General features: G+C 37.4%; 1 protein-coding gene across 6 annotated transcripts in view; it reads right to left on the bottom strand.

The window, feature by feature from the left end:
• Positions 1 to 7,398: 7,398 nt before the first annotated feature.
• The window catches only part of MDM4 (MDM4, p53 regulator), a 42,259-nt gene continuing 26,142 nt past the window's right edge, over positions 7,399 to 23,515 (bottom strand). For 4 of the 6 annotated variants that reach the window (XM_010854157.1, XM_010854161.1, XM_010854158.1 and 1 more), the window contains exons 4-11: positions 23,101 to 23,234; positions 22,068 to 22,123; positions 18,410 to 18,477; positions 17,643 to 17,742; positions 15,318 to 15,478; positions 13,439 to 13,588; positions 12,721 to 12,801; positions 7,399 to 10,844 (exon numbers count right to left, since the gene is read on the bottom strand). In XM_010854157.1, coding sequence (XP_010852459.1) covers positions 10,272 to 10,844; positions 12,721 to 12,801; positions 13,439 to 13,588; positions 15,318 to 15,478; positions 17,643 to 17,742; positions 18,410 to 18,477; positions 22,068 to 22,123; positions 23,101 to 23,234 — 1,323 coding nt within the window. In that variant the 3' untranslated portion in view covers positions 7,399 to 10,271. Of the gene's footprint in view, positions 10,845 to 12,720; positions 12,802 to 13,438; positions 13,589 to 15,317; positions 15,479 to 17,642; positions 17,743 to 18,409; positions 18,478 to 22,067; positions 22,124 to 23,100; positions 23,235 to 23,515 lie in introns of those variants that run through there. The other 2 variants (XM_010854156.1, XR_826507.1) reach the window with 2 other exon arrangements.

Raw genomic sequence — 23,515 nt, 5'->3', positions numbered from 1 at the left:
GCTTGCAGGTTTCTTTATCTCTGAAGTGCAGATTCTAAAATCACCTGGTCTGCAGCCAGTTTTAGCAAAGCATTAAGTCTTGATAGCGTGTGTGCATACATCAACACCCACGAATGAGAGAACTGTCAGGATGAACTCTTCTTTAGGACATGAACAATTTAAGCAGATATTTGGCTAAACGGAAAACAACAGATTCACAGTATCTAAAACCATATACTTTACTTTCAGACTTCCCTGGCAATGGGTAAGACTCCATGCTTCCGGCGCAGAAGGCACGGGTTCAGTCCCTGGTTGGAGAAAGTCCACATGCCATGAAATGCGGCAAAAAGAGAGAAAGGAGGAAATCACACTTTCAGAAGATCATAACAACTGTCTGTGGGGAAAAACCAAATAGTTGTTTAACAAGTTTCCTACTTTCTAAAAGAAAACGAAGCATAACACTACAATAGCTCTGTAGATACACTGATCCAACAGTTCACACATTTCTCCTTAGCAACTGTCAAAGAAGCCAACATTGCATTGAAAGAACATTTCAAAAAAAGGCAACCTAAAAATAAGATCCTAATCTTCAAAAATAAGTTCTTACAAACAAAATAACATCACATAAAGCATTACATACAGCTTTAATACATAAATTATTATTAAAACACAACTGAATATTTCAAACCCTTGGCAGTGATTCAATCTTAAGACAAGTTTGTGGCAGTTTAGAAGCTGGTCTGTCTGGACGCTGATCCATTGTTCAAGTCTAGGATTGGGAATCTATGATATTCCATAGATGGACTCTGAAGAAATGTTAATATCAACTTAAAGCCTTGCTCTAAGATAAAGTCTGATTAAGTATAAAATACAAAAGCATACAAAGTATTATAAGTACCAAGCATACCAAGTATTATAAGTAACAGTGCAAGTAGAATGAATTAATAAGAGGCAGGAGACATTTTTAGCTATAAATTAGAAATTCATTGCTTTTCTAAGGATTTGTCATTTCTGGTCTGAACATTTTGTCTGGGATAACATGGTCATAAATATTAATTTAAATAACTAAAATAAGAAATCTGATGCTAATGTGGGATGATCTCATTAATCACAAGTCTATGGTGTAACGCAGTGGAAACAACTCCACTGACACCCACTTTAACAGATCTTTTCCACACAATTAAGATTTCAAGCTAAGCATGCCTTATCTATAACTAGGACCATAATTATTTAATGCCTAAAAGAAGACATTTGAAAGTGAAAAGGGAGAGACAGAGACAACCTGTGTAAGATGCTGAAAAACAGGAGTAAACTGGCCCTGTCTCCAGAAAACCAGAGCATTATCATCACCCTAATTACAAACTAAATGCTAGTGTTTGGAAGTCAAGCGTTTCATCATCATATAGCAATAAACTATGAAGTTTTAACATACAAACCATCTCATACTTATCTGTACCACAGTGACATTGAAAAAAGAACAAGATCAAAAATAGATCAAGAAGATGATTTAAAAGTTACTGCAAAAAAAAAAAAAAGTTACTGCAGGTAAAGCACTGCTCTGATAGTTTTATTTGGCCCTTTTAAGACTCCCTAACCCATTCTAAGCCGAGAAACACAAGGAATTCTACTCGCTGTGCTATGCTCCCGAACAACATTTAATAAAGATCCTGGGGGATGGAAGAAGGTATTCCATGAAAATGGAAATGCAAAAGACAGCTGGAATAGCAATACTCGTATCAGACAAACAGATTTTAAAATAAACACTGTGATAAGTTCCCAGGTGGCACTAGTGTTAAAGAACCCGCCTGCCAATGCAAGAGACACAGGAGACACAGGTTTGATCCCTGAGTTGGGAAGATTCCTTGGAGGAGGGCATGGCAATCCACTCCTGCGTTCTTGCCTGGAGAATCCCATGGACAGAGGAGTCTGGCGGGCTGCAATCCATGGAGTCGCAGAGTCAAGACTATGAAGCGACTTAGCACCCAGAGCACATAAGAGACAAAGGATGACAATACATAATGATCAACGGATCAATCCAAGAAGACACTGTAAATGCAAGAACAACTGTAAATATATATGCACCCAATGCAGAAGCACCTCAATATGTAAGGCCAATACTAAGAGCCACGGAGAAGGAAATAAATGGCAGCCCACTTCAGTATTCTTGCCTGGAGAATCCCATGGACAGAGGAGCTGGGCGGGCTCCTGTTCACGGGGTCACAAAGAGTCAGACACGACTGAGTGACTAGGCACAGCACAAGAGTCATAAAGGGAGAAACTGACAGGAACACATAAGAGTGGTGGACTTTTAACACCCCACAGAAAGTTAACAAGGAAACAAAGGCCTTAAGTGACACATTAGATCAGATGGACTTAACTGATATTTATAGAGCACTGCATCCAAAAGCAGCAGAATACGCCTTCTTCTCAGGTGCACACGGCACATTCTCTAGGACTGACCACGTGCTGGGCCACAAGGCAAGCCTCGGTCAGTTTAAGAAAACTGAGACAATACCAAGCTTCTTTTACCATCGTGCTATGAGATTGGAAATAAATTACAAGAAAAAAACTATAAAAAAACAAACAGTTGGAGGCTAAACAACATGCTACTAAACAACCAATGGATCATTGAAAAAAACCAAAGAGAAAATAAATATCTAGAGACAAATGAAAATGAAAGCACAACAATCCAAAATCTATGAAATACAGCAAAAGCAGTTCTAGGAGGAAAGTTTATGGAAGTCTTACCTCAGGAAACAAGAAAAAAACCTCAATTAAGCAACCTAACCTGATACCCAAAGCAACTAGAGAAAGAACAAACAAAACTCAAAACCAAAAAAAATCCTCAAAGATAGTAGAAAGGAAAGAAATCACAATGATCAGATAGAAAATAATTGGAATAGAGACAAAGAAAACAACAGCAAAGATCAATGAAACTAAAAGCTGGTTCTTTGAAAAGATAAACAAAATTGATAAACCTCTAGTCAGACTCATCAAGAAAAAAAAGGGAGAGGACTCAAATCAATAAAATTAGAAATGAAAAAGGAGAAGCTACAACTGACATCACAGAAATACAAAGGATCATAAGAGACCACTACAGGCGACTGTATGCAGGCGACTGTATGTAATAAAATGCACAACATGGAAGAAATGGACATATTCTTAGAAAGGTTCAGCATTCCAAGACTGAACCAGGAAGAAGCAGAAAATATGAACAGATCAATCACAAGCACTGAAATTGAAAACTGTGATTAAAAATTCCCAACAAACAAAAGTCCAGGACCTGATGACTTCACAGGCAAAATCTAATATATTAAACATTTAGAGACGAGTTAATGGCTATCCTTCTGGAAACCCTTTCAAAAAACTGGACGGGAAGGAAACCCCCAAACTCATTCTACGAGGCCACCATCACCCTGACGTCAAGACAAGACAAAGATACTACAAAAAGAAAATTACAAGCCAATACCACTGATGAACACAGACACAAAAATCTTCAACAAAATACTCGAAACCCATATTCAACAATACATTAAAAGGGTTATACACACACCATGATCAAGTGGGATTTATTGCAGTTATGCAAGGATTTTTTTAATATTTATAAATTAGTGTCTACACATTAAAAAAATTGAAGAATAAAAGCCATATGATCAATCAAGTGGAAGCTGCTCAGTCATGTCTGACTCTTTGAGACCCCATGGACTGTAGCCCTCTAGGCTCCTCTGTCCATGGGATTTTCCAGACAAGAATACTGGAGTGGGTTGCCTTTCTCCAGAGGATCATCCCGACCCAGAGACTGAACCTTGGTCTCCTGTATTGCAGGCAGATTCTTTACCATCTGAGCCACCAGGGAAGCCCAATGAGCAACAGATGCAGAAAAAGGTTCTGACAAAATTTAGTACTCGTTTATGATAAAAACTCTCCAGAAAGTATATATAGAGGGAACATACCTCAACATAATAAATGCTATACTCGACAAACCTATAGCTAACGTTATATTCAACAGGAAAAAGCTGAAAGCATTTCTTCTAAGGCCAGAAACAAGACAAGGGTATCCACTCTCGCCACTTTTATTCAACAGTTTTGGAAGTCCTAGCTACAGCATTCAGAGAAGAAAAAGAAATAAAAGGAATCCAAATTGGAAAAGAAGTTGAACTGTCACTGCCTGCATATGACATGATCCTCTACACAGAAAATCCTCAAGACATGGCCAGAAAACCAGCACTCATCCACGAAGCCCGTAAAGCTGCAGGCTGCACATTAATACACACAAATCTTTTGCACTTCTATACACTAACAACAAAAGATTAGACAGAGATTCAAGAAACAATTTCACTTACCATTGCATCAAAATGAATAAAATATCTTAGGAATAAACCTACTTAAGGAGACAAAAGACGTGTACTCTGAAAACTGTAAGATACTGATGAAAGAAGTCAGAGACACAAAGAAATGGGAAAATGAAACACACTTTGTGGACTGGAAGAATCAACAGTATCAAAATGACTATACTCCCTAAGGCAATCTACAGATTCAATGTAAACCCTATCAAATCATCAATGGCATTCTTCACAGAACTAGAACAAAAAATCTTAAAATCTGTATGGAGACAAGACCCTGAATAGCCAAAGTATTCCCTGACTTCACAATATTGTTAACTGACTACACTCCAATATAAAATAAAAAGTTTTCAAAAATAAATAAATAAGTGAAAAATAGTCTTTGAACAAATGCTGCTGGGACAATAGGGCATCATAGACAAAAAAAAAGAAAAATCTTCATCTAATTACCACAACTTATACAAAATTAAAGCAAGATGAATCACAGATTTAAACGTAAAATATCAGATCACAAAACTGTTAACAGAAAACAAGGACAAAATATTCCAGATTTGGGGCTAAAACAAAGAATTTTTAGACTTGACAGCAAAGCACAAAATATATACAAAAAAACTGATAAAATGAACTTTATCAAAACTACAAACTATTTCTGAGAAAGATCATCTGAAAGGGATAAAAAGACCAACTACAGAGTGGGAGAAAATATTTACAAATACAGCATATACAGCAAAGAACTAATATCTAGAGCATAGAAAGAACTCCCAGTCCATCCTAAAAGAAAGCAATCCGGAATATTCATTGGAAGGACTGACGTTGAAGCTGAAACTCCAATAATTTGGCCACCTGATGTGAAGAGCTGACTCATTTGAAAAGACCCTGATGCTGGGAAAGATTGAGGGCAGGAGGAAAAGGGGACGACAGGATGAGATGGTTGGATGGCATCACCAACTCAATGAACATGGGTTTGAGTAAACTCTGGGAGTTGGTGATGGACAGGGAGGCCTGGCGTGCTGCAGTCCATGGGGTTGCAGAGTCGGACACAACTGAGCAACTGAACTGAACTGAACCCAAAACTCAACAGTAAGAAAGCAATTAGAAAATGGGCAAAAGGCATGAACCCTTCACCAAAGAGGATGGACGTACGGCATATACACGGTTCAGGCTCACTTGTTTCAGGTCCAATTAAAAGGTTCAGTTATTAGGAAAACTGTAATTAAAACCACAATGGGATATCATCACATATCTATCAGAATGACTAAAATATTATAGAGAGTGAAAGCACCAAATTCTAGTGATCATGCAGAGAAGTGGATCACTGTTAAATTGCTGGTGAGAAAGTGAAATGGCATAGCCATTAAGGAAAAAGCATTTGGCACTTCTTAAAAGCTAAAATTCATTTACCATACCTTCTTATCAATTGTATTACTAAGCATTTATCCCAGAGAAATTAAAACTTCGGTTTGTCCAAAATATGTTCACAAATGCTTATAGCAGCTTTTTTTATAATGGCAAAAACTAGAAAGAATCTAGATGTCATTCAATGAGTGAATGATTAAGCAAACTGTAGTATAGCTATACCCTAAAATACAGCTCAGCAGTTAAAAGAACAAATTATTCATATATACAACTCAGATGTATTTCCAGGCAATTATGCTGGAAAAAAAAAGTCCAATCCCAAAAGGTTGCATACCATATGGTTCCATGCACGAGCATTTCTGAAGTCACAATATCACAGAAATGGAAAACAAATTAGTAATTTCTAGGGCTAAAGAGCGGATAGGGTTATAAGGAACCTAACAGGTCTATAAAGGATTGTAGAAGGATTCCAGCAGTGATGGAAATGCTTTTTATCCTGACCGTTCAACGTCAACACCCTGGTTGTGATGTTACACTACAACTTTTCAAGATGTTATTATTGGGGCAAATTATTACAGATTACAAGGCATCTCTCTGTACTGTTTCCTACAGCTGCACGTGAATCCACAATTACCTTAAAAATAAAAAATTTCATTAAAAGACCAACAAAAATGGGCAGAAGACCTAAACAGACATTTCTCAGAAGGAGACATAGATGGCTTAGTGGCACATGAAAAGGTGTTCAACATTGCTACTAGAGAAATGCAAATCAAAACTACAATGAGGTTATCAACTCACATCAGCCAAAATGGCCATTATCAAAAAATCCATAAACAGTAAATACTGGACAGGGTGTGGAGAGAAGGGAACCCTCCTATGCTGTTGGTGAGAATGTAAAATGGTACAGCCACTACAAAGAGCAGTATGGAGTTTCCTTAAAAACACTAAAAATAGAGCTACCATAGGACCCTGCAATCCCACTCCTGGGAATATATGTGGAGAAAAACAGGTTGGAAGGGACACGCACCCCAGTGTTCATTGCAGTGTTGTTTACAACAGCCAAAAACTGGAAGCAACCCAAGTGCCCATCAACAGAGGAATGGATAAGGAAGATGTGGTACATATACACAATGGAATACTATTCAGCCATTAAAAGAATGAAATAATGCCATATGCAGCAACATGGATGGACCCAGAGAGATCAGATGGTATCATATGACACGATATGACGGAAATATCATGATATCCCTTACATGCAGAATCAAAAAGGAAATTATACACATAAACTTAATTACAAATCAGAAGCAAATTCACAGACTTAGAGAACTTACAGTTACCAGTGGGGAAAAGTGGGGGGAAGGGATAGAGACTCTCAGATCGACATGTACACTGCTATATTTAAAATGGGTAACAAAAAGGATCCACTGTATAGCACAAGGAGCTCTGTTCAAGGTTATACAGCAGCCTGGATTCAAGGGAAGTTTAGGATAGAATGAAGTGAAGTGTCAGTTGCTCAGTTGTGTCTGACTCTTTTGAGACCCCAGGGACTATAGCCCACCAGGCTCCTCTGTTCATGGGATTTTCCAAGCAAGCATACTGGTGTGGGTTGCCATTTCCTTCTCCAGGGGATCTTCCCAGGGATCAAACCTAGGTCTCCCACATCACAGGCCAATTCTTATGGATACATGTATATGTATGGTTGAGTCACTTTGCTGTGCACTTAAAACTATCATAACATTGTTAATTGGCTACACTCTGATATAAAATAAAAAATTAAAAAAATTAATAAAACAAAGATCCTGGATGATGGAAAACAAACTGCAGAAGCAGCATCTTGGGTTTCAGGTAAGCCACAAAAGAAATATTACCTCCTTCTGCAGATACAGTTCTTTGTAACATTCAAGTTGTTCAAGACTCTTGATAGGGGTTCAGTAAACCTAAATGTATTTATTGAAATATTTTCAGCTCAAATGTGTAGTTTAAAATCTTCTAAGCAAAGTATTTACTGCTAATGGGGACAGTAAAAACCAAGGTGATCCAAGGGGGGGAAAAAAGTAAGTAGAGTAGCATAAGAGGATTCTGTGCTAGGCAAGGATGCACCAAATTAGCAGCAAATATCTATATACAAAAATAAAAATTTTAGACTTTTATTAAGCTTTCTTCAAAAACTCAACTTCATATAAGAGGGACCAGAGGGTACAAGTGCAGATCCCAGCTCCTATTCCTCATTTTACTTGCAAAAGCAATTAACTGGCAAAATTAAAACAAAATCAATAGCTATCAAACTATCATGAAAAGAGTAGTATGGGGGTGGGGTGGGGAGAGAATGGGGTATAAAGTTACTTAACTTCCTAAATTTTTAGAGCACTTACCATAGTCTAACGAAACACTGAACTTAAAGGACTGATTCTATTTACTGAGGGGAAAAACCCTTGTCCCTAATGCCTGGACACAGCTAGAGACCTAAGTTTCATCCCCCAAGGAGGACAAACACTGGACAGACAGTTCAGGTTCCTCTGCTGCCTTTACTTGTCTTTCCAGTGGGAGGAGTAACTTATCGGATTATGTACGAGGAGCTGACATGTACTGCCTTTTCTCTTTGAGGAGAAACAGTTAAGTATTCTCTCTGAAGTCCTGTTTTGGCTGCAGCTCATATTCTTCAGTATTTTAAGGCCATCAGTTATTCCAAATTCAACAAAAACCACAGTTTAAACAGTTAACAAATAATGAGAAGGAAGAAAGCATGGTTTAGAGATTTACTGTAGGAGACTTGGATCCCAGAAAGCTCTATCACTAGCTGTGACTTTTAGCAGTCATTTACCCTTTCAGCCTCATGTGCAAAATAAGAGGTTGACTATATGAGTGCGTGCTGGTTAATTTCTATGATTTTAACAAAATTTCTCTAAATACGACGCTAAATAAAGGATTTTTGTCTGTACCTGTGTGTGTACCAGCGCCTGTGAATGCATGCATGTGTGTGTTTGGGGCAGGGAGTTGAGTTGGGCTTATAGCAAGCAACCCAAGTTCATTCTTAAGATCCTTAAATTTAATAATTTTAGGGCCTTGATCTTCAAAATATTCATACCCCTGAGCATACACCAAAATTTTTTCCAATAGGGAAAGTAGACAGGAATATCTATAAGGAAAGCAACTTTAAGATCTTCAATTTCCATATGTATTATCCTAATATTTATGTGCTCAGATAAAACCTCTTCAGAGCTATCTTTAAATACTTTCCTTTTCACAATGGCCATAATCCCTATTCTCAGAAGAAAGGCTGCTTCTCACCCACCTAGAATCTTATGGGGCACTGCCTTAGGACATTAAAAAAACCACTAGAGGCATCAAATAAAAAGACAAAAACCCCTAGCAGGCTCCCAGGAAACAAAGAGGGCAGAGTACAGCACAGAGGGCTTTGGTCACAATCTCTGCGCCTTGTCTTAGAACTGCAATTGAGACGGCTGTGCCATAGACGCAGGCAACACATGCAACTGGATTACAAATGAGGCCAAACAGGGCCTCCCTGGCGGTTCAACGGCAAGGCTCCACGCTCCTGAGCAGGGGCACGGGTCTGAATGCTGGCCGGGGATCCCATATGCTGTACTGTGCGGCCAAAAATAAATTGATATAAAGTCAAACATTTCAACTGAAAATGAAGTCTGACTTGGCTGATTAGTTTTATAATGAGAATAGGCTTTGCCAGTATATATGACAGGACTTTTTCTATAAATTCAACCAGCCAAATCTACAGCTCCAAGGTTTTGGCAAAAATATATCTAAAGCACATCTACAATATACTGGATGATACATCCTCTTTAAGTACTTAAATTTATTTAAAAAATTTAGAAGTCAAATTCAACATGTGCAAAAGGAAAACTAATCGAGGGTGAGAGTCATGAAATGATGGAGGAACTACCTAGAAAAGGATACAAGAGAACATTCTGAGGAGACAGAAATGTGCTATTGCTTGCTTCAGGTGGCTACTGAGATGTCTACAATTCAGCAGAAGGGAACACTTTATTGCTTGCTAACTACACCTCAATTTTTAAAAGGTGCAAAAAGTCATATGTACTTTTTCAAAATTGTTTTTTGAGGTATGTTAGCAAAAATGTTGGATATCACTGTTCTAGGCACTTTACAAAAATAATCGTTTCTCTGAACCACACAACATAAAGTAGTCTACATTATACATTACTTACTTATGCTTTTTCATTGACAGCTTTAGTATCTTTCTAATAGCCACCTTGGATTTTGATGCCCAAGAACATTCCCCACCAGAAAAGAACAGCAAGAAATTAAATTAAATAAAAATGAATGTATTTCTGTGTGTACTGCTCCCTCCCAGATCCTCATCTTTGAAGACAGAATGAGTAACTTCTCTTTTAATGTTAATAGTCTCCAAATTGATAATCTAGTTCTAAAGAACTTATTCTCAAATTCTATAAGTTTAGAGGTAAAAATGACCTAGAACATAAAAGTTCACATGAATAAATCAAAGTATGAAATGGGTCACCCCTGCGTAGAGATGCTCAATACTGATATTTGGACACATGACCAGCTCTGTTACTATCTGTCTGTAATTCACTGATTCAGCTATGCTACAAAAACCTTAATAACCAACTGAATCTCTTTCTTGCAAATAGGACAAGAAGCCCCAGCCTTCTTTAGTCTTCTGGCACAATGAAAACAAGTGACAAGATGGCCTGTCCTCCCGTGAATAATGTTCCCGTTTCGTGGTCTTTTCTCACACAGACTACATGGCTTCAAAAGATTCTGGCAATCCTCCATGTTTTCTGTATCTTTTCTCTGTTCAAAAAGGTTATCTGATTGTTCTCCCATGCTTGATATGGTCTCCTGGCTTTCGGAACTATGAGCCAAATCCAAGAATTCCACCGAGTTGCAAGGATCAAAATGTTTCGAGCTTTCTTCCTTTACATATGTATCTTTAGGTCTAACAACTGGAGCTGATACAGTTCTTCTGCAGTCAGGGACATCAACTCCTTCGCTTTCTTGCTTTTCAGGTATGGCAGTGATATCAGACGTGGAGAGAGAATGGGTTAACTTAGAACAATCTGAATACCAATCCTTCCTCAAGGCCCAGCAACGAAAACAGTACCTCTTGCTTGGAGAGTTAAATTTCTTGCACTCAGTACACTGCCACTCATCCTACAAAGACAAATGCAGCCCATTAGTACTCACTCAGTGGAAAACATGAGACTGAGAGAAAGGGAGAGTAGGCCAAATTTTCATCATCTCACACTAAGATAGTAAGCATCCAGGCATTTCTACAAAGTCTACAGCGACATGTAAGAACATCTTGAGAAGTTTTATAATGATAGTGACATAACTGCCACTTCAAGCCAAATGTGATGTAGTTATCTTTAAGAAAGTTAAACTGTTTTAGCTTTCTATTTAGTTTGTGTGCAATTTGCATTGTTTGCTTTTACCCACTGCCTTCTTTTTACAAAAAGGCAATTCTTTGTACAACTTACTCTTTTATCCAGCAAGAGGCTAAAGAATGAAGCAAAGGTAATACTCAAGATGTCATTCTTTCCTACTAATTAAAAAATGTTATAAAATTTGTCAAAAAGGAAGCTAAAATTGATATTTGACAATTCCTACATTTACTCCTTCTCTCACTGCTCTCAGGAATAGGCAGGTAATTGCATGCCTAAATCACACTCGGAAAAATGAATGCTCCTGTCCTTGAATGCCAGGTAATTTTTTTCCCTACTTCTCCACATTCAAATTAGGAGATACCAAGAGCACAATGAATTTTAAATGCCTTGCTTAATTCACCTGGAACAAGTCAAGTGTATTTAAATGTGGGTAATTGCCTGGTTTTGACAGGATCGATGATTTGATACATGCTCACCTGATTACTTTCAGAACAAAGGCCAAGCACTTCAAGTTTAGAAGTCACAACTCAACTGCCTACACTGGGAGGCAGGGATATGACCATTTGTTAAACTGGGATGTTTCTCCAGAGAGCCTCAGAACATTCTTGCCAGTTTTAAGATCCTCAGATCTCATCTGAAATGCTATACAAATATGCAAGGAACTTCATGAAGAACTGGAATTCATAACTGATGGTGTGTCGTAGTCTAATTGGCATCACTTTTCTTTTTCAGTAGTATATAAAATGATAGGGTTTATTCAACTCCATGGCGGCTCTGAACTGATGAAATATAGTCTATGTGCTTAACAGGTTTTCTGGGCCGAAGACCCTCAAAAATCTGATTAGGATAGAAACACTTATCTTTGCTATTCATATAATGTCAAGAACACTTAATGGACCAATATATCCCATGCTATTGCTTAGCCATGCACAGACAAATAATTTGCAATGAATTACCGTAATGGTCAGCAGTGGTGGGGTGGGAGCTGGGGGACAGGATGAACACTAGAGACAACCAAAGGTTTTTATACCCCCAAGCAGCGAATTGTAAAATCCCCTCCTTAACCTTACTCCACCACCGTAAGAGCAAATGGGGAGCTAGCATGAAAAGAGACAAGCAAGACGTTCGAGTCCACACCTAAGCTGCCAACTGACGACAAATCCGTACCTATTACCTAACAGCTTAATAAAATTCATTTATCAACCCTTCATTAATATAAACCTACATGGAAATTAAGCCATTTTCCATTTGTTTCTAGTTAAGAAAACATCAAAAGTATAATACTTAACAAAAACTTTCAGGTAGCTTACAGGTCTCTTTGGGACTAGAGAGAGGTGTTTAGCAGGAAAAGCAGTATAGGACTACTTTGAATCTATGCACCCACTGCACAATTTCCAAAGAGCTTTGAAAGCAGGAAGAAAGGCACACAGAGAGGCATTTAAGTCATCTCTTTCCAAGGCAGGGAAAGCATTCAAATTCCAACAAAAATCTAACAAGATATAAAGAAACCAACATCTCCTAACACCTAGGAAAAAAAGTAGACAGAAATGGGGAGAAAGGACACTCTTCAACACAAGTGAACTGCTGGGACGTTAAAATCTGAAGACGTGAGTAGTGTCAAACAGCTTATTAGAAATTCATACCTCAGAGGTAACTTCTATATCAGTATCGTCACTTATGGATTTAGGGTCCTCAAGGTCATCATTTTTTCCCACTTCAGTCACCTGAGAAAGCAAAAACATCTCATTAGCCAGGTTTACATATTTTAGATGAGGTTGTTACCTAAGAGCAAAAAGTACAGAGCTTCAGTTTAAAACTCCCATTCTTCCCCCATCACTAGCACTTAAAAATGAGACAGCTTATATGTGAGATCGAAAACATGACTCTGTACATACCTAGCTGACATTTCAGTAGAATAAATGACTGAAAAGCACCAAGAAGGGCTACCAAAGATCTCTTCAGCATTCAGAAGGGAGAGCATTCCCAAATTTATGTATTTAACTAAACAGTATCAGGGTATAAATTAGTAAATATAGAAATGTTTTATCTTGAGAATCTAGGAAGGCATTGATAAGAATAAAAAGGGATCACAGGAGAAAATGTGGGGAGTGTCTTCTAAACTTTAAAATTCTAAAAATTAAAACCTCACTTCTGTGATCCACAAAGTCCTACCCTATTTTTAAGGCAGGCGTGGTTAACTTAATGTAAATCTTAAAACTGGCTAAAGTATTACAAGATGAAAAGGGGAGACCACGTGGGTCATTCGTTGCACGAAGTAGCACAGTGTCAGGGTAACCGATCTGAACGAGCTGTACTACACGTACATAACCAAAGTCAGTGTGAAACTCTTCCACAACGTACCTTTTTGTCTATCAATTTCCCTACTTCTTCACTTGTTTGTTCAGGATCAGCAGCTTCAACTTTTTTTCCAACACCAAATTGCTCTGACACTGACTCATTCAAAAACCACAAGTCATCTGTGGTGTCTGAAACAATGGCAGTACCTATATCCTAACAGAAAAAAACAAACATGAGTTTTTGTGAAGTGAAGTGAAGTCGCTCAGTTGTGTCCGACTCTTCACGACCCCATGGAGTGCAGCCTATCAGGCTCCTCCGTCCATGGGATTTTCCAGGCAGGAGTACTGGAGTGGGGTGCCAGTTGAACCAAAGTAGATGAACCCAAAACTCCATATCCTCATACATCTCAAAAGAATGCCTAGCCTTTCTTCTACAGATATCTATTCATTCAACAAATATCTATTTGGCAGTGACTATGTATAGACTAATGGGTGGATATGAGAGTACTTGGCAAGGAATTTTCTATTTTAGTAACACTAGAGAAACAGCAATGAAGTGCTTAAAAGCTAAAAACTCTTAGTTGCTCAACTAAATAAAATCCATCTCCTACATTCCTTTTCACAGGTGGCAATCTGAGGACCTAGAAAACTTTCTGTTAATTGTGACATGTTCTTCCCTGTAAGTCAATGATGTTTATTAAAGAAATATGAAAGATACTGATGATAATGCAAACCTCTATCCTCTTTCTGAATTCTTTTATTTTATTGAGGTAACGCTGGTATATAATACTTCTTTCTTAATTCTTAAACAATTTAAAATATAACTTTATTTCCACATTCATCTACGGATAGTAAACTATCCATGTTTACTATGTAAACTATGACATGTTTTTCTACAATATTCATAAGAGACAACTTATTATTTTATTTCTATATGTCCATTCATTTACTGAACAAATAGTGTCTATTCTGTGTCAGATACGAACCAGGTACTACTTACTAAGCAATAGAATAGAGTGGTCAATAAAAGCAATAGAAAAGAGTGGTCAATTAAAAACCCTGACTTATATTTCAATGGGGTCAAACAGACAATAGATACATAAACAAAATACAATAATACAAAGTAAGAAGAGCAACGGAGAATATAAAAGAGCAGAATGGTGATGCAGTTAGACTGTAGAAGTAATAAAAAGTGGCTAGATCTCAGGTATGCTTTAGAAACAGAGTTGACAACCTGATTCGGTATATGACAGAGAGAGAAATCAATGAAATCTCTGGATGCATGGCTAGAATAACTGAGTAGAAGGAAGACGTAAGTAAAAGGACACACTTCCCTGGTGGTCCCGAGGCTGGGACTCAGCACTCCCAGTGCAGGGGGCCCAGGTTCCATCCCTGGTTAGGGAACTAGACCCCACATGCGGCGACTAAGAGCTTCCACATGCTGCAGCTGAGACTCAGCACAGCCAAACAGACAATAATAAATGTTTAATGACAGCATCGAGAGCTCTCTTTTGGGATTAAAAATTATTTATTTGGTTGCACCAGGTCTTAATTATAGCACACAGGATCATTACTTACAGCATGCAAACTGTTAGTTCTAGTGTATGGGATCTAACTTTCTAACCAGGGATCAAACCTGGCCCCCCTGCCTTGGGGGCACAGAATCATAGCCACAGACCACCAGGAAGTCCCAAGAGTTCTGTTTTGAACATGGAGAATGTCAGACCATCCAGTGTTGAGTAGGCAGTTAGATGTGGGAGCTGGGCACTGAGGAGAGACGTCAGGGCTGAAGATATAGATTTGAGCATCACATGCATATAGATGGCACTGAAAAGTCATAGCACTGCATGGGAATTCTCAGACAAGCTAATGTATGTTTCAAGAGTAATCAAGAATGTCACTCCATCAAAGAAAAAAAGTTCCTCTTCAAATGTGAAATTTACCTGATTTGTCTGTAAATCAGTTGAGCCATTACTTCTAGGTGTATAGTTATTTCTCAAGTTTCCTAAAAACCACCAAGGCAAGCCAGCTACATCCCACTCCTCAAACCCGAGGTCCAGTCTTGACGTCTCTTCTTGAGTTAAATTTGCTACCAAGTCTTCATCTACAAAAGTCAAATGAAAAGATGATAACTGTGTATGTAACACTTAAGAATCAAGACTCTCTTCATAATGCTTAAAATTTCTTGTACAAGGTAAGTAAAAAGAAAATCCTCTTCCCAGGAAGAAAGAATCAGAAATCAAATACCTGTATCAGTTGCAGAGCCCAAATCTCCTTCCTCTGCTTTTAGATTTCATCAGAAAGTACTGCCACTTAGAGGTCATTCATCAAGAAACATAAGCCCTGACAGCATCCAAACAATGACACTGTTCTAGAAGGATTTCTAAATGGCCACCTGGTGGCATTTTAAACATGCCTACCACTGTAACAACTCAGGAATGACTTGATTCGTGACTGCAAATGGTGACGGCATAGTGGCCCAACCCTTGAGACAGAAACTCAGTGTACAGACCATACTGAGCAATCACAAGGTTGTCAAGGCAGTCTCACTGGTACCACATATTTTTGGATGTTTCTCAATAATTCATACGTTTCAGCAGGTAACAACCACTATGAAACACTGAACTCTAGGCTGTCCAAATAAATACACACATATGTTCTTTCTGGATCAACAGGCTCTTTTGGAGTTAAGATATTTAAAAGGTAGAAATATTGCAAATCCAGGACATAGTAAGGGCCCACACGTTCTAAATAAAAGATCTTGTGTTGTACATCTAAATGATATTCAAGGGAGTTACTAACATAAGTTTGTTGTTACCACATGAAATTCTTTTCATTCTTTCCCACTGTCCAATCTTTTTTGTTGTACTTTCTTACTCTTCTCTACCTCTTCCTAATACTCTAGGCAGGCCAATGGCAGCTAAAGGGGTTTAAATGTGCTAAGGTACATACAGTTGAAAAAATGTCTGCAATAAATGGATCCCTGCCAGAACAGTTACCCTATCTACTTACAAATTATGCTGTTCCTGACTATTAAAAGGTATACCTGCGCTCAGGGAAACTTCACCTACCTTTTACTTACTCACTGCTGATTATGAGAAACCTAATTTTGAAATGGTATCACATTAAAGTTATCTTCAACTACTCAAGCTCTATAACTTCTTCTGAAGGGAATGAAAAAAAGGCCATTCTTTCCACATGTAAAAATTCTGTACTTTCTACCTATACACATCCCTGAGAATACTAAGCTATTAATTCTCAAAATTTACATCATGAACTACAGTTTCTTGTCTTGGCTGTTGTTATATATTAAACAGCCTTTGAGTAGAAAATAAGCAAAGGCTTGTATTTAAAGAAACAAAATTATACACTTAGTACCATACAGACTGAAATAAGCTCCCAGCTAACTAGATAGCCCAAAATTCAGCTTATATTCAAAGCAATTTGAAGAAAACCTAGCATATAAACAGATTAAAATCTATCATTTACAACAACTGTAGCATCATAACTTTCTGGGATGCTGCTAAGGTCTAACCTGCCACTTGTGCAAATATGAGTCAGGTACCTACACTAGAAACCATCAGGCCATAAATTGAGAAATTTATGACTTTACATTATCTTTGCAGGAAAAAGTTTAGGAAGTACTTTATAAAGCAGGGCCTGGGGAAAACTTCTGAAACGTTGATCAACTCACTTAACCTGACTGTACTATACCTAATATGAATGGGAAACATCTAATGACTACCATCCAAGGATAAAGGAACTACTAGGCTTCTTATGTCTCATTCTTGACTCTGAGACATCAGGTCCATTTTACCATCTTTGTAAACTTCAAAAATATATGAAAATCAGCCTTTGCCTCAAGCAGACAAATAAAAATAACCAGATCAAATATATACAGGGGAGCCAAGATTTAAAACGCCAAGGCAGCCGAGTTACTAGGTGGCAAATGGATGAATGCAGGGCTATCTTCTATTAGCATGCTAGCTGAAGATGGTCTTGCTCCGTCCTGGTCACCATGTGTTGCTAAAAGAGAACTACCATCTTCTTCAAAGTTAACAGTAGTAAGTAGGATAAAGAAAAGGTTTTCAGAAAGAGTGAAAATAGGTATGACATACACCGCTGCTACATCACATAAGAGACAGCATTAGTATTTTTTGGGGTTCTCGATGTAACTAACGGTCTTAACAGATGCCATTTCTAAAAGTCAACACCAGAAACAGAAGAAAGAGAAAGAAAAGTCTACATGGTTTTAATCCAAAACTTACCTTCTCTAGAATTTTTGCATTTATACTGTGAGGTAGGCAGCGTGGGAATATTGCCTTCTTCAGTTCTTTTCCTGGAATTGGAACTTTCCTCTACACTTTGCTGAAAGGAAGGGAAAGGCACCCATCAGTGCAGCAGAAATGACTGTGACCAGGGGATGTAGCAGTTCCATTCCAGCTCACCAGTGAGTGTGCGACACAATGGGTTACGCACCAGGAAAGAAAACGCTGGAGTTCACAACAGTCATCAAATACAGGCAACCTCTCCTTAACCCACTGTGGGAAAAAAATCTGCACAAAAGGTCCAAATCTACTGTTAAAAACAGGCTATCAATATAAAGCCTCTAGCCTACACAAAATTAGGCATAATGCAGAAAACATATACCAAGATGATCGTAAAGGTTTTGCAGGTTTAGGGAAGCTTTAAGAAATGGCCTGACATGAACTTATCTGCAACAAGTCTGTTAAAATCTAATAAAGCAATTTCCTCAAACACCTATATACATACAACATCACACACAAGCCCCAAGAAAATGCAACTGGAAGAACTGAAGATCGGAAGTGCTACATCCCAAAGAAAGATTCAGAGACTGGAACTCTGTTATGGGCAGAACAGAGAAGGTTCGCTCTGTCCCTAGTCTTTGAACTCCCAAGAACCTTTCTTATTAAACTCTTACCACATTCAGGAAAGGTCTTGGGAGTCCAAGATCATAGGTACAGAGAAGGGGCCACTCTGTACAACAAAAGAAGTCACCGTGTGGTGATTTTACCTTCAGGTGGTCTTGACTTGGAATATCCATACTGTGCTCCTGTGCGATAGCGAGAGTCTGAGCAGCATCTGGATAGCAAGTAAAACAAAAGGAAAACCTTCCCTGGTAATAGCCATTCTTTCCACACCAAAAGGACCTCAGCAAACAACCCTGAAGCCAGGCTCGATCCCTAATTGTGACTGGCCAAGGCTCTCATCCAAAAGGAAAGGAAAAAAATTAAAACTAATAAAAATGGCATAGACCAAAAGAGGCTCTATTCAAAATATATTACCAAAATATAATCTGAAGAAAAATGAAAAATGAATTAAAAAATCTTCTTCCATATCATGCTTTCAAATGTAATATGACAGTGATTCCAAGCACGGAATAGTGGAGAGTATTTTATCAACTCCTATAGGCGTAGTTCCAAGTTTGCCTTTTTTAAACGATAAAATTTTGACTTTTTAATTTTTATTTTCAAGTGTTAAAGCTATAGAGAATTATGAAATCTAAAAACCTAGGTTTGCTTTATGACACAATAGCTCCCTCATGTAAAGTTACATTCTAAGTGTCAATGATATTTCACAGTTTAAACTATCATCACCAGGTATACACATTTTTTTAATGAGTAAGTCTTATTTTTCCCAGTTCCTGTAAACATTTCCTAAGAAAGAGGAAGAAGATAAAAGTTTCTCTCAAGGCCAACAAAAAGAAGTGAAGGAAAGAACAACGTGAGAGAACTTCTTAGATAATCAGAGAAAAATGTATTTCAAGGCCTTGCAAATTTTTCAAGCCAAAGAGAAGATGCAAATTTAGCCACAGGAAAAGAAAAGATGCAGAAAACTTAATAAGCTTGGACCACTCATTACATAAGGTTATACATAACTATATCCACTCAAATAAGTCTATCATGGATTGGGTTCATCAGCTATTACTAGGTCTAGAAATAAGACACTTAATAGAAAATGTCATTCCTCATCCAATAAAGACTTCCAGAGAAAGGATACAGATCCCACAACTGGTCTGACAAATCAGTTGTTTGGCACAGAGCAAATATTTTCAAAATTGTAATTACAAAGAGGATTATTTATAGAAGCATTTTTATAGATAAAATGAAGATACTGAAAGTTTTAAGAGCCAGCATTTTCTGAGCACAGCAGTTTTTAAAGATCAATTAACATATAATGCAGTGAAGCATTTTTTCAATGAAGTAATTTGATTACTGTCATTTCTAGTTCTAAATACTACCTTACTTAGGTTAAAACAATTAGAAGCAAAAAGAAATTACCAGTGAAAACTACAATGTACGAGGAAATTTCAATACAAAATTTGTCATATAAATTTCATTTTATTCGAATACATGTGGAAATTTGGAGAAATAATTTATAAAGAACCACCTTCATTTTTTCAACCATCAAAATAAAAGGTTTACTTTATTCGCAAAGGTATAAAGTAACTGACAGGGAAAGCAATTTTCTCATTTGTCCTTTCAAATAAAAAACATGCAATCCAATTTATGAAGAGCAACAGAGATGACCAACCATAAGCAATAATGCAAGTTCATAGTTCAGAACAACCAGTCAAAATTACTTTGGGGCAATTTCCTGGTTTTGATCACTGTACTGCAATTATATAAGTTAGTACCATTGGGGAATCTGGGAACTCTTTTCAGTATCTTTGAAACATTTTTGTAAGTGAAATTATTTAGAAGTGATAAATTAAAGAACGAAGAATGTTTTAAAGATTTAATGTTCAGATTTTTAAAAATGTGTTAAAAAATTAATTGGAGCAAATTTTTTAAAAGCAGGGATTAAAGAGACATCATTGTGTGGCATAAAGGAAAGAGCAAGGGCGGGACAGTCACAAATATCTGCTCTCTTATCAGTGGCATCTCATTTTGGGCAAATTACTCATTCTATTTAAAAAACAAAAACAAAACTCAAAAATCCTCAGTTTCTTCATCTCCAGACCTTCCTCATAGGGTTGTGAGGATAAACTGAAATGTGTGTTAGAGGAGAGTTCATTTAATATACAGCATGTTAAATTCTGATGAGGAAGTACGAGAAAGAAAATGAGAGAAAAAGTGAGAACTATGCTCACTCTAGATATTTAGAGAACAGATCAACCAGAAAGCAAATTTTACTGAAAGAATAGATCAGCAAATATAAAATTACTTGTGTATTTCAAGACAATAGTGACTATCCCAGGAAAACCATACTATTTCACGAGTGCCTGAACTTCAAAACAGTGTCATATCATCTGCAAGGCCTTCCCTCTAAAACAGAGCTTTACAGATGGGTACAGTGAGTGGCTCAGTGAAACCAACAGGCTTCAGAATTCAATGTAAGTTCACACTTACATTTCAGTATGAGAGCAGAGTCTCTTTGGTCTCACTGTAAAGAGTACATCTTTATTAGGAATGGATTTTTTTTCCAACCTGTTTGTTTCAGTAAACTATTGAAAAATACCCAATCTAAAGAGATTACCAACTTGAGTTTTCTTCAAAGAACAATGTCACCTAAAATCTAATCTGAAACTCACAAAAGGGCTTCATGTAGGAATGGAGAAAGAAAAAAGTTTCATTATTTGTAAATGAGTGAGAGGGTTATATTTTAGCTGTATACAGTTTATTCACTTATCTCTAACACACCATACTTCAGACCCTAAAGCAGCCTGTTTCCTGCACAATACTAATAAATTAAACTCAAAGGGCAGTATTTAAAATATGTGGAATCAAGCAAAAGGTCAGGCGAATTGGCATTCAAATAACAGAAAACTAAAACCTTTAGGAAAAAAGGTTCTTTGGGGGTAGGGGAAGGGGACCTTTATAATAGATGGGTCAGGGTAACACCACATAAAGCCCACAAAATATTAACACCGCTGAAAAAGGGATACATAGACCTTACATGGCTCTGATGTGATGCAATAAATGTATGAAGCACTACCCATGAAATCTTGGCACAAAATTTAACCTTGAACCTATCCAAACACTATTTGTTCAAGCACTATTTGTTCACCAAAAATAGAAGAGACAGAGAAACATGTTAAACAATGTCACAAGGACACAATCTGAAAATCAGAATGTGGGAAATTTATAAGACAAATGAAATGATCCATTTCTTCAACAAATAAATAATATAATGAAAAGAGGGTTAAGTTTTATAGATTAAAAATACTTAGCAAGACATATCAACCAAAAGCAAAGTGTGGACTTTGTTTGGATACTGATTTGAATAAGTCCAATGTAGAAGATGTTTCTGAAATAACCGGAGTTAACATACATGAGCTGGCTGCTGGGTAACGGTATGGAGTTACTATTTGTTTATTATTATTAATTCTGTTGGGTGTACTAGTGACGCTGTAATTATGTTTGAAGAAAAGTCCTTATCTGTGAGAGACTTTTAAAGCCTGTGTCAACGAAGCAAATATGGCAGAACACTAACAATTACTAAGTCTAAGAGGTGGGCTTTACTTATACTAATCTCTATTTTTAGTATACTTGAAAATTTTCACAATGAAAAGTCAAATAAATAGTAGCAACATTTTGTGTGACAGCCATCCCCCACAAGTCATGGCAAGACAGCATTCAATTTCCATCTAAATCCTCCCTGTTTTTCCATGATTTGCCCCCTCAAAGTTAAAGTTGTGATAAGGACTGAAGAAATATGATGTGACATACCTGTAGCAGCAGTAGCTAATGTGACAAGATTCTTTCTTAGCATATCATAGAGAGGGCTGTAAAAGAGATAAAATAAAAAATTAATAATCACATGGTTTTCCATTAATATGTAAAATATATTTTTCATATGCTATGTCCCAACATTCTCTATAACATATAAAGAGGCAAATTTTTTTCCCCAGAATACATTTTTTTAAATTATTAAGTATCAGCATGTTAGTACCCAACCCCTTGTATCTCTGCCCTCATAAAAAAATTTTACATTTTATTTCATAAGCTAATAGTAATCCAAGTAGGGAAATTTCCTTAAAGACTACTCCTTCCTTCTATATTTTATAGGAAGGGAGTCTTAGAAAAACTGATCACAAAGCTATAGAGAGAAAGAGAACACTGACTTCTCAACTACTAAATAGCTCCTGATTGTGTAAGTGAATAACCATATACCCCGTGCAGCTGGAAAATGCCACACAACAGGTCAGAACAGCTCCAGTGTGATTCTTATGAAGCCCATCATTAACCTTAAACTGCCCAGAAATTCTACATTTCTCTTGTTGGCTCATTCTTCCTCTCTGTAACACTGCTTCACAAAATCTAACCTAGTCACATCAAGCTCCTACCTACACCTTTATACACAATGTTCCATCTGCCAGAAGCTCTCCTTCAATAGGCTCCCCCGAGTATTTAATTATCCAGCTCTCAAGTCAAATAGCACTTCCTCAAGGAACCTTTCCTCAACCCCTAAGACCCTGAATCCCATGCCCCAGTACAGTCTCACGCACCTCTTTTATGTAACACTCACCATGTATAATTTTACTATGAGGAACAGTGTTTACTGTCTCACTACTCTTTAAACTCAGTAAAATTAGACACTGTGGCTCACTATCATGTTTCCAGTACCTCACAGTCGCCTGATATATGCAGGCCCAACAAATAACTTGTGGACTAAAGGATTAAATAAACATTAATAACCAATGGGGATTAAGTGGTTAGGTATAAGCACCCCAAAAGATAAGCAAACCCTCACTGTTTTTACCTTGGATCTTTCACAGAGAAGCTCTGACGACCTAGTAGTTCTCCCAAAAGATCTCCACCACAATATACCATATGCTGCTCCTGCTGATCATAAAGCTGCTTCACCATGATATACTGGCCTAGATAATGCATGACCTACATGGGAATAAAATACCACCAAGAGATTTGTCTAGTTGCAGCCCAAAATACAAATTAAATGAGGAGATAAGGTCAGTTTGTTTGCTAGAGAAAGAGATAACATATTATGAATATGATTATCAGTACTTGTGTAAGGGGTCCTACAACAGGATGCTACTACTAAGTCACTTCAGTCGTGTCCGACTCTGTGCGACCCCATAGACGGAAGCCCACCAGGCTCCTCTGTCCCTGGGATTCTCCAGGCAAGAACACTGGAGTGGGTTCCGTTTCCTTCTCCA

The sequence above is a fragment of the Bison bison genome, unplaced genomic scaffold (assembly GCF_000754665.1).
Source record: "Bison bison bison isolate TAMUID 2011002044 unplaced genomic scaffold, Bison_UMD1.0 scf7180017864338, whole genome shotgun sequence".
NCBI classification, from domain to species: domain Eukaryota; kingdom Metazoa; phylum Chordata; class Mammalia; order Artiodactyla; family Bovidae; genus Bison; species Bison bison.
Note: the sequence above shows the minus strand (reverse complement) of the source record. Positions and strands in the feature narration are given on the sequence as shown.